At 32.5% G+C, this 12,791-nt stretch overlaps 1 protein-coding gene across 4 annotated transcripts in view; it reads left to right on the top strand.

Annotated features, from left to right (window-relative positions):
• Positions 1-12,791, top strand: part of LOC106459038 (PTB domain-containing engulfment adapter protein 1-like) — a 119,913-nt gene that overhangs the window by 91,308 nt on the left and 15,814 nt on the right. For all 4 annotated transcript variants that reach the window (XM_013918611.2, XM_013918610.2, XM_013918612.2 and 1 more), the window contains one exon: positions 10,804-10,951. In XM_013918611.2, the coding sequence (XP_013774065.1) occupies positions 10,804-10,951 (148 nt within the window). The remainder of the gene's footprint in view (positions 1-10,803; positions 10,952-12,791) is intronic.

The raw sequence follows: 12,791 nt of genomic DNA on the forward strand, positions 1-12,791 counted from the left end.
TTTCTTTAGGTAAAAGAAATAGATATATGGTCTTTTCTTTAATTTTCGAAAGTATGAAAGTAAAAAAGTTCAATGAGTTCTGCCTCACTTTTGAGCTGTCAGAATGATAACATTGTGGCTTTTAAGGCTGAAACTTTGCTAGTTTAATTGAAGTTTTTAAGAATTTAACTGTTATATGTGTGTTTAATGAGTTTGGTACCAATTCGGACACATGAGATAAAGATTAGATTTACAAATTGCTGCAAGAACTTTGTTGTAAAGTTTTATAATTTATTCATTTGTATTTCTTTCACTAATGACTACCTAAACACTAGCTTAACTTTAATGTGTATACTTATATGTTTATGAAAGTGTTCAGCTCTACAGATGAGGACAAGAAACAATCTTAAAAGTTAAGATCTGTTTCATATTGGTTATTTAAAACAATCTTAACTACTGGACAGACTTCTCATTTCAATTTTAATAATGAGGAAAAACAAATACAAGTTGACTAAGTTTATTGAAATATGTAGCTTCTTCATGAATCCACAGCTAAAGTACACACATACAATTGTGCAGTTATTAAACTTTAACTCACTGTTATATATTTCACAGAAAATTTAGAAAAAAAACGTGATTAGTAATAATAATTTTTCTATTTGTCATAAAACTTTAGTTTTCAGCAAAAGTTTGTAGCTAATTTTTTAGATTATTCCATGTTATAGGTAATTCTTCATAAGAAATTCGTGTTTTGATTTATATATTTACAGTAAAAACACTTTCATAGTTGTGCACTAAAGACTCTAATTTTAACTTCTAATGAGATATAAACAATGGAATTTGGTGCTTTTAAAAATTATATATTAAAATGAGTAGGTGCTAAGTTTATTAGAAAACTTTAATTTATATAAGGTAGATAACTGAAAAAATCTCAATAGAAAGTAGATTAACCAGTAACAATTAACAAATTGCAACATATTTGTTTTTTTATAGAAGAAGGATGCAAGGAGATGTACTTTGTAAACATAGGATTTTAATAAGATTTCACATATTGATTACATAAACTATAGATATCAAGCTTCTTCATTCAGTCTCGAGAAAGTTCTTGTGCTACTAAGAAATAATTTTTCAAAAATATTAACTTTATAGAAAAGTGTGAGGAGTAGTCTTTAATATAAGATAGTAAGATAACTGCAATTATTAACAACCTGGTAAAGCAGGTTTATTACTCACTCAGAACTAGTTAAATTTTCAGGGTTTGAATGTCTATTATTAAAAAGAATGTTTATTGTAAAGCACAAAGATGCACAATCAGTTTGCTATCTGTGCTTTGCCCAACATGGGTCTCAAAATTTGTAATGTTATAAGACCTCAGACTTCATGGTGAACTACTGAGGGGGCATATAAAAAATATGCAACTTAACTGTTTTAGCAGTTTTAGGTAAACAGTGGTGTAAGAAGTGGGAATGGGGGAGTAAATTTATCAATCTGTCCCAGTAAAAATGCATTAAAATTAGAAAAATACTCTCAGGAAAAGCATAAAAATGTATAAAATTTAATCCAGAACTCAAAAACTTCCAAGGCCCTAAAGCAAGCCTGAACCCCAGCTGTAATTGATGCACCTGTAGTGCACATTAACACTTTGCTCGGTCAAAAAAATCTTGGGTCCCTCACTCTCTGGTAAAGCTACTAGTATAAGTAAAAACGATTTTGTAAATTAGTTATTCTGCTGTAATCTAATTTTGCTTCAATTGTATGAAAGTTTTATAGTTTACAGTATTTTATTAGAATTTTTAAATAGTAAGATATGATGTAGAAATTGTCTTGTTTAATAAAAAAACATCCAGTTTTGTATCAGTATTGCAAGGCCCGGCATGGGCAGGTGGTTACGGTGCTCGACTCACACTCTGAGGGTCGCGGGTTCGAATCCCTGTCACACCAAACATGCCCACCCTTTCAGCCATGGGGGTATTATAATGTGAAGGTCAATCCCACTATTTGTTGGTAAAAAAGTACCCCAAGAGTTGGCAGTGGGTGGTGATGACTAGCTTCCTTCCCTCTAGTCTTTCACTACTGAATTAGGAGTGGCTAGTGCAGATAGCCCTCATGTAGCTTTGCACAAAGTTCAAGAAACAAATAAACAGTATTGCAAATATAAAATTTTTATAAATTAATGTTCTGAGACTAAAACTTTGATATATCTTGATATTGTTCAGGCCATCATTTATAGCCTAAGTACTACTCGACCACATCAGAACTAGAACTTCAGTGTTTTTAACTTCACAGGTTAGACATTTTCTGAATAAAAGTTTTTGTGGGAGCTCTATTCCCTGGCTCACAAATATCCCTGTGGTTAACTCTTACAGAGTTTTCTTTTGTGTCTTGGTAAATCTTATAGCTATTCAAGTAGACCAGAGTAAATTGACAATCTTAAGCAAGATATTAAAAGAAGATTCACAATCACAACAATATGAGGCATATTACTATAAAAGTGTCAGATGATATGTTGTCATGAGTTGTATCGGGTAACATGTGGAGAATATAAAGAAACATAACAACATAAAGTTAAATTAGGGATATGAGTCTATTGTTCTTTGTCATACATACATTGTAACATAGTTCCTCAACATCCTGTTTATAGAGAATAATAAAACATTATGAGGCTTTTAACATAAGCTAAATAAAGATAGGACTTTTGAAGACTATATGCTACTTTAAGTGAAATAAAATATTGTAATCTAGTAAATATGACAGAAGGCATTGAAGACATTATTGAAAAACTCATCATCCATGTACAAAACAATATTTGAATTTTCACACAACTAGTTTGAGACAGGTTAAAGTACTGATTAAACCATGTGATATTAATATAGATTGGTAAAATTTAACTGACTTGTGATATCGCCTACACTCACAACAAAATGAAAAAGTAAGTAATTTTTTTGTGTTAATACAGCAAGAGGATTATTGTGTACATTGTATATTATGTTAAGCAGATTACTACACTCTATATACATATACTTGTAACTTAAAGCAGGTCTGCACACTGCATTTGCACGGAGTGGTCTTTGAAATATCTTCTTTATTTCCAACAGATGGCACCACAGATAAGAATTGCCTGCATTGTTTCTATAAGTAGACTTGTTATAAAACTAGGTACAAAAGATGTCATGAAGAACTATTATCTCTATGCATCAATCATTAGATATTCTTGAAAGTCTTGTTGGTATGCACTGATATTAATTAATTAGACTTAATTAGAAATAAGATCATGTATATGTTTAAAAAACAAGATAGACTACTGTGAAAGAAAATGTAAGAAAAACTAAAAACATTTAAACATTTATTTGTGAATTTTATTTACTAACAAAACATGATCTTTCATTCACTACTTCCTCAGCAACAGACTAGTTTTGCTGATGTCACAGCTCATAAATGCTGCTCAGAAGAGAGAAGCAAATAAATAAAGTAGGCCTCATTAAGTAGTGGAATGCAAGCAATATATTTGGTTTTCATGTATAGTCCTTTACTCACCACAAATAAACTAAAATACTTTGGAGGTTTGGATAACATACCATCACAATTAGTAATTTATCATTATTCAGCAGACTGACTAGTTATTTATTTGTAAAAATGGTTGAAGTTCTAGGTTCTGGTGAATTCTATAAAAGACAAAACTTTTTTTTTTTTATTATGCATATGGAACTTGTTCTTAATAATTAACTCCTGTAAGAAAACAATAAAAAATGCAATACAGTGTACTATTTACTACTACTAAAGAAGATTGATGTTAATATAGAGTTAACTGCATATTTCCCAAGCAGGGAATACTTTTTGCTTAATGGGTTTCTAGTGTTAAATTACTGTTGTAGTAGAGCAAAGGATATCAAGTAAATTTAGTGCTGGTATTTATGTTAGAATATTAGTATGGCTAGGGCATTAGGCTGTTTAGTTTTGGTTAAATACTAACAGTAGATACTATAATGAAAGGTGGAAGGAGATGAATTCCTCACTTGCATCCCGAGATCAATCCAAGTCCTATCTGGCTGGACATATCCACCAGAAACTGCTTGGTAGATATTGGAATAGGTGAACTGTACTATATTCCCAGTAAACACACCAGGCCTATGTTTCAAACTAGTCTCTTACTGGGAAGTAAGGGTTCTACTGTGCTCCACTAGAAGAATAGGGGAAGGAATTTGCATTGGGGAGAAAATTAGAGTGTGTACATGGACTACTAGCATCAGACACAATCATCTGGAACTGGGTCCCCACTGAGAGATAATACAATATGTTACAGCAACTAAAGACAGCAAGTGTAAGAAAGCAGGTGTGAGAGCAGGACTACACTTGGTGATTTGTTCTCTTTGTGAAAGGTGCAGAAATGGCCAGGTCAGTTATATAGACATACTGCCAAAGCAGTCTTTCACAAAACTCCCATCTCAATGGTGAGCACTGAGCAGGGGCAGATGGATGTACACTTTCTGTACTCCAACGTTCAATGTAAGTTTCAGGTAAGTATTCCCTGTGAGGCAACACTGGCCACTCAGCAGGTTCCAGTGACAACAAACACAGTCAATGCAGTATTTTGCTCCCCATATTATGTGGACATTTGTTGTTGTTTTTTTCCCCCTTCTTTTTGATGTGCTTTGCTTCTTTTTTATTGTGGATATGTATGAAAAGATTGATACACATGTGGTGTTATGAAATGTGACAAAGACATGAAGAATGTATAAGACTAGTGATACAGCTGAAAGTGAAAATCAGCAGGAAAATTCACCACAACAGAGCCTCTGGATATAATGGAGAGTGGATACCAGAGGTAAGTAAAACCAGAGGCACATGAAACTGAGTCTTGATGACTAACTCTGTGAAAGGGAGAATGGTGAGTAGAAGTGATAGGATGAAGAACAGGAGAGGGAGTAGCCGACCAAGGCATCTGTGGTCTAATGAGATGAGAAACCAGGGAATAGAAGGAAGATTGTTGGTAAACAGACCCAGCTTGAGATTCCAATGAATTGGGAACACCTCCAAAGAATAGAAGAGTGAGAAATGGGACAAGACTTAGGTTAAAGAGAGAAATCAGGGAATCAGACATCCAAAATGAAAGCATCCAGATTGAGGAGTTCCCAAAAACAGAGAAATCAAATCAAAATACAGATAGTAAAGGAAGAAATATACCCAAAAAGGCAAACAAATAAGGATGTATGTCCACATGGAAACTACTGGGTTTGTGAAGAAAAGCCAAAGTGAGAAGGTGAAGGATGGAGTAAAGGTAAGATAAAGATGAGCATATTGCAGGAAAGAAAATAACAAAGAAGGAAAAAGAGGAATGCCCTAAATAGAAAGAAGGGATACAAGAGATTGGGGTTCAATAAAGATAGAATGGTAATGATTTTAGCCATTCAAAGGAGTCATGAAGATGAGGAGGAAAAAAAGACATTGATCAATGTGACATTGGGACAAAAGGAGGCCCACAAAATAAAGCGACTCAAGAGTCATGATGATATACAGTTGAAAGAGAAAGAAGGCCACAACCTGAATTATGAACATAGCAAACAGAAAAGGAGACACCTGTTCCTCATCAGGGAGAGAAGAACCAGAAGCAAAGGTTGGAGGTGGAAGAGCTGGCCAAAATCATCTACAGGTTTAGAATACTTGTATGGTGTCTGTCTACTTTTCGGTTGATAATTTATTTGATTTGTATGTTGAATTACAACAACCTAAATTAATTAAATTTAACTTATGCTGTTAAAATGCTAATTCAAAGCAATTTATTAATTGTACTTCCATGTTATGATCCCCATTATGCGGTGGTTACATGAAATTCAAGCATCATGAGAACTGTTCTTCAACTTTTTAAGTTATGCGAAATTATTTGAGTTTTAAATGTGAATGCATTTTAAATTTATGTGTTAAAGGTTTTCTTATTTTTATTGAAAAGTAGTATTAATAACTGTTAACAAATGTAAATAGTAAAGAAATTAATTGAATCTTCATTTATTCAATAAAAATGTGTTCTGTTGTATTTTGCCATAGAAATGAAAAGCTGGTGCATTAGCACCTTTAAAAAAACAAAACAAAAAAACTTATTTGGTCTGCACCTACTGCCATTACTGTTGTTCCAACTGTTACCTCAGGACCTTTTTGGACTACTCCAACCATGGCACTACCAATTTAAATTCCAGAATTTAGCTAGCCAATTGAGAAACCAGTGGGAAGGTACCATATCAGATTCAGTTTGAAATCATTTCCAGAATGAACCTGTGGAATATTAAACAAGCCATTAATCTTTCTGCCTATTCAAAGGGACAAGTTTTTGCTGTATTAAGTAACTTTCCAGCTGATAGCCAAAACAATTATCAAGCATTAATAGCTGCCTTATCCAACAAGTTTGGAGTGACACACTAGAAGGAAGTATCCAGAGTAGGATATGAAAGAAAGAAAATACCTTAACTGAACTTGCCAAAAATTTAGAAGGGCTTGCCTGGTTATTTTACCAAGATGCTCCTCATGAAATGATGCATTTGTTGACGTGTGATGACCAATTTATAGATGCCATAACAGATGAGAATATGAAAATGAGTGAAATAAAGTAGGTTTGCATCTTTATATGAGACTCTCCATGAGGCAAGGGAACTAGAATCCATTAATATTGCAGATAAACTACTAAAAGAACCATCTAAAAGTTATAAGAATATCAGATCCTGCAGTATTGAAATGTAAACTCATCCAACAACAGTCTAGAAGAACTGGAAGAATTAATTAGACAGTTAGTTACACAGAATGGAGTAAAAAATATACAAGAAAATAGCTGTTTCAAGTGTAACTTGAAAGGACAATATTGCACAGAATTGTAGATTAAAGCCAGTATGGAATAAGAACTCCTCCCAGAGGATACTAGAAAGAGGGAACTGTTATTATTCTTGGAAACATGGCTATTATAGCTGAGACTGTAAGGAATCAACAGCTGTTATTAAGGCCAAGGATACAATACCCCGAGGATGTGTTTCAGAGTCTAATTAGATTAAAAGAACAACAAAGAGCTAACCTGGCATAGAAAAAGCAGGAATTAATGGATTTATGGGGCAGAGTTCAACTAAAATACTTCATTTACCTGAAATGAGAAATGAAGTTCATTATTTGAAGAAAAATTATCCATTAGTCCCTGGGCTTATTGATGGGAAAACCTTGCAGTATGTTGATTGACACTGGTCCTGCAGCTGCAATTATTCAATCTCATTTGTTAATGAAAGGTGGGAACTTGCCACCAAAGATGAAGAAAGAAGAGGGATTGATGTTAGTAGCAAGTGGACACGAAGTTTTAGTTAAAGGGAAACTAACTGTACTGTAGGAAGCTTCTCTGTACCTCATGATATGTGTGTGTAAGTGACTTAAAAAAAAAAGGCATCTTGGTTACATATTTCATACAGATACATGAATGTGAGGTTAGACTAGCTTCAACTAGCTCCACAGTACTTACCTGACCAGGAAATAATTATGTACAACATGGCAATTATGACACTGGAAATTCAAATTCCAGTGACAACAGAGAAGGTGGTCATTGTACCACTAAGAAGTGAAATACTCGTACCAGGAGTTATTATCAATAAAACTTCATCTACTGATCAGGTTGCAGTAGAACCAAATACTCTGGCATGTCCTGAGGGTATGGAGGTTGGAAGAGGTCTCATGGATGTGAACAATAAAGATGTCAGACATGACTTTACTCAGGAAAGACTAAATGAGTTTGTGATAAAAGGTTGCTGTGATGTTAATGTTGATAAAACTAGATTTCATCTAGGTGACGTGGTATGGCTGAAATGGTTTCATTGCAAATTTCAAGTTAAGTAGGTGTTTAGAAGGGCTATATGTCATACTGAAAAGAATCAATGATGTGGCATACAGAATCTAGAAGGAGAGGCAATGTTAATTCACCGTGATTGTTTCTGGAAGTATTTTGGTGAGAGGATTACCAACTGGGTAGCTCCAGAAAAAGATTTGTAAGAGGAAAGTTGGCCTGCTGAAGAGTCGAGGGTTCCTGCTGTTGAAACCACTTCTCGAGGATCATTAAAGATGAAGCTTCCAATGGACTCATTCAATCACCTACCCAAAAAGAACTCTCCCAGTGATAGTACAGCCAGTGATTACAATTGTAGAGAGGCCATACCATCTGTATAATGTATAACATGGGCCTTGTAAGAGAAAACAATGAAAAATATGTGGCAAATAGACAGATTAGTGTTATATTTTTTGCTAGGATTGTTCAAGGAACTTTGCAATCCAGGAAGGGGTCAGTGTTGTGGGCTGTGATTTCAATGCTATAATTCGAATGTTAGCTAGTAGGCACATGACATTAAGATCAAGTAAGATTGTGGGAGTGGGCTTAGGATGTTTTAGATGATGTCATGAAAATCTAGTAACTTTATGAAGTATCTAGAAACAAGGCTAGATTATAAGTACAAGAATCAGTGTTTTGCTTTCAGTAAGCAGTGAATGAGTATTAAGTCAAGAGTGTCAGTCATTCATTTTTAGTCAAGTGAAGTATTTAGTTTTAATGAAATATTTTGATCACTGTTATGTATTTTTTAATGTTAAATGTGGTATTTCTGTTTAAGCATCATTTGTAAAGTTACTCAGGCCTACATGTTACAACAGTGTACAAGTGAAGGCATCTTGTAGAATCATTAAAGAAGGAATGAACTAATTTGTTATCATTACATGGATTGGATTTAAAATAACCAACTCAACAAAAGAACAATGTTACAACAAAGGTACGAAGCTACAAGTGACTTTATAAACTTCTATGATGCTCATCAGTCTGGCCTCTATGCTTTTAAGCTGCACTTGTAAAACTTTATAAAATTGAAAACCAAAGTAGAATGTGAATTACTCTGTTCGAGACAGCTACTCAGTTGAGCACCTGTATATTTTTGGCAAGATAATTTGGGAATTATCAATTAATACAGAATAAGCTGTTACAATTTTAAGCCTATGCAGTGTAATTAAGCAAACCATGAAAATTTTAAACTCTTTATATTCAGTTAGAAGAAATGTCTCAGTTGCTGCATTGGTTATCTCTTTCTCTCTGTGGTTCCGCTGAACTGGTAGTTGTAATGACAAAATGATAATTTAACACACTTTCAAGCATTTTGTTTAAAACATTTTTCTTTATCATTTTCCTTGACTCGAACAAGCTAGGATTGAAGGTAAAAATGCTACTTAGTGACTTTTTGTCATGTTTAGTTTTCATATTAACAACATTATGAGGAGATTTGGTTTCATACAAAGCTGTTACATTTTATTACATAATTCAGTTTTACAGTACGTATATGAAACATATTGTGACTATACTATAGTGCATATGGCACTGACTTCAACATTAGCCTCGACTAGCTCAATACAATAAAGAAACTTTGTGGTCTTTAAAAAGCTACTTATTTAAATTCTATAGATAACACAACACACAATTTGTGTAGACTGGACAAATGATTTGTATGTGCTGAAAAATAAGAACAGTATTTTATAATTCTGCTGTAGAAATTAATATAGCCAAATTATTAGTACTACATGTACTAATAACAGGCACCTGTAAAGTATATGGTATAAGTCTGTATGATGTTACATGGACAGCTTCTCTACTGATGTTACTATGGTCTTTATATATCCCTAGTTAAGTATTCATACTTTGCAACTTAGAAAAATTGAATGACACATGTTTACAATATACTTTCTTTATATATTTCTTCTAAAAGAAAAAATCAACGATAAACACATTTCATAGAATTAAGCTTAATGTTAGTCATCATCATATGATAACTGTTTGAATTGTACTAGTGGCTTAGACCTTATGAAGAGAATATTGCTCATAACATTAATAGTAAGTAGTTAACACACATGCTGTGTATTATTTAACTTCTGTATAACAGTAAAAATGAGTAATATGTATTGACTGTTATTTGCCAACACATGCCTGCATCTGAAGTATAACAAATAATGCTTTCGAAAACAATATTCTTACCTCTCTTGCACACAATAATTATTCTTCATGCATCTGCTTTTGACATTTTGCACACGTCACTAGCCTTGAACTATCTTCCATCTAAGACACATGTTTTCACATGAATTGCACTAGTACTTGATGTAATCATCATGTGACAATAGCCTTTCACCAATAGGAGGGCAACACATTTTGAATTACTTGCTTGGTGCATGAATTACTGTAATATAATGAGAAAGTTTAGAAGTGTTAGTTCAGACAGCATAAGTTGTAATGTTTTATGAACTAAGATATTGTTTCTTATTAGTAAGTATCTGAAGTAGTAAAATATTTTTACTTTAGAAAAGTTAGAATTATTTAACTTTTGTGTACTGATTGTTTTTGCTTTAATTAAAATTAGTCTTCATAAGTGGTATTTTGAAGAGAAGTAAACATCAGTGTAAACTTGGTAAATAAAGTAAAAAAAAATAAACCAAAGATACTGTGAAAGTGTAAACCTTTTGAATTCATGAACCTTAACAGGACAAGTATTTCAAGTAGAACAACTAGTATGATATTTCATTTTTCTCAGTTTTGTAAATTTGATTTCATAACTTTCATAACTTCCACCAGAAGCATTCAGAATAAAAATTTAATCCTATCGATTTTATACAACAGATAGATCCTTAGTGGACTAACTAGTTGGCCACGTGGAAGTAAAGGAGCAACATTTTAGCATCTTATTTTAGTGACTCCCTCATTGAAGCTTTTCATAGTATCAGTTTACACTCATAGTCAATCATTCAAGAAGCGTACTGATCTTCATTTTATTATCTTTTTTTTAGAATTTTCTCATTGAGTTTACAGAGTTGCCATCTGATGGCATTGGTGATAACAAAACATCAAATAATATAAATTTTGGTGAGTTTGAAGATTTTAACCCTAGAGAAGAACAAGATAAAATGAATGGAAATGGGCATCTAGAAAATGGAGGTTAGTCTCTAGTTCTTATCTTATGTATCTTTTTACTGTTCTTGCCCAACGTTTGTTATGTTAAAATTCCAGTATTGCAGTTTAAAACAAAATTTAATAACAAAAAAACATAACAGCTATAGCAGCAAACATACCTTTAAATGGACATTTTGGAATTTATATATTACATCATCATTGAATTATAATGGAAACAAATATGTGATATCAGATACAGATAAAAAATGTACTTAAATAAATATCTTAAAGTTTTTGTTTATTATTAAATTTTCATTCCTGCCTAAGAAATCTGTCAATTAAAAGTTTACTTCTACATCAGTTACATTTACAGTGTACTATGTTGTGTGAAAGAATAGTTGCACATATAAACAAAGATACTGAAAGCTAATTTGTCCAAATGTTTTTTTAATTTATCAGATGTTAATCCTATGTATTCTAGGAATGCACAATACTTTAAATACTCTGCAAGTTATAAGCAATTTACATAAATATACAGTTGTAGAAACATATTAAAATAAAAATCATATTTATTCAGTAGCATTTTAAGCAGATATACTGTTGGCTTGACTTGTTTACAGTAATAATTACAACTACAAACATATTGTGAGTGCATTTGGAACAGAATTAATTAGTTGAAAATACCTATAAATCCAATTGCATTTTAACCAGAATTTATTTTGAAATTCAGAAGTATAACCAAATGCAATTTAATGTTAAGTAGTCATTTTTAATAATTCATATGTGTATTGATTTGGATAAAAAACAAAACTGAAAAGTTATTAATAAATATAATTGTTTATTTGGCCTTCCAAACTGTATGTATGCTGTTCCTTGGTCCTACTTAAACTTATCTACAACCAGATATTTAACTTGTCTTATTGTGAAAGAACTACTAAAACATGACAAGGGTATTTTATAAGAATAACCGTATATTGCTCTCATTATCCACTTTCACTCATCAGTTTTTTCTGAATAATGTTGTAATGGACATGCTAACAAAAATGAAAGCTAAAATTCCACTTCACAAGAATGAAAATATATTGTTCACATTATTGGAATCTGAAAAAAGTTAGTTAGATAAATTATAATTAGTGTTGTTCATAATAAAAAGAAAACACGATTGTGGTAAAAATTACAAAACAATCTACTTCAGCAGTGATACCACCAAATTAATGTTCACCAACTAAAACTCTAAACACATAATGTTTTGCACATTTTGCTGGAATTATTTTAACATATAACATAAAAATGTTTTGGGACAACATGGGATCTATTGGTCCATCTTGGCTGTTCTATCCTCTAAACTAAATTAAAATGATTAAAAAAAAATCTTAAAGCCAGCCCTTATCATTCTTAAAAAAGAAGAATTAGGGAGGATCTGATTGAGGTGTTTAAGATTGTAAAGGGAATTGAGTGTTGATGCATCATCTTTTTTTTCATATTTAACAGTGAGAATAGTAGGACTAGGGAACACAAATATAAATTTTGGCAAGATAGGAGTCATCTTCAGCTAAGATAGTTTCATTTTTCTAACAGGGTAGTTGGCCTTTGGAATGGGTTGCCTTCGGATGTTGTAGAGGCAGTAAATTTAAGTGAGTTTAAGAAAAAGCTTGATAAGTAAATTTGAGAAAACAATTTGAAAGATTTCAGCCTCTCCTTGTATGACAACGCCTTACATCCCAGGCACTATTCGAGTAACCCTTCTCTGAACCCTTTCCAACAATTCAATGTCTTTCCTAAGGTAAGGAGCCTAAGACTGAACACAACATTCCAAATGTGGCCTAACCTCTTTAGACTTGTATTCAATATTTCTGTAGATACAACCTAAAATCCTATTTACCCT

This window comes from Limulus polyphemus, unplaced genomic scaffold (assembly GCF_000517525.1).
Source record: "Limulus polyphemus unplaced genomic scaffold, Limulus_polyphemus-2.1.2 Scaffold550, whole genome shotgun sequence".
Classification (NCBI taxonomy): Eukaryota; Metazoa; Arthropoda; class Merostomata; order Xiphosura; family Limulidae; genus Limulus; species Limulus polyphemus.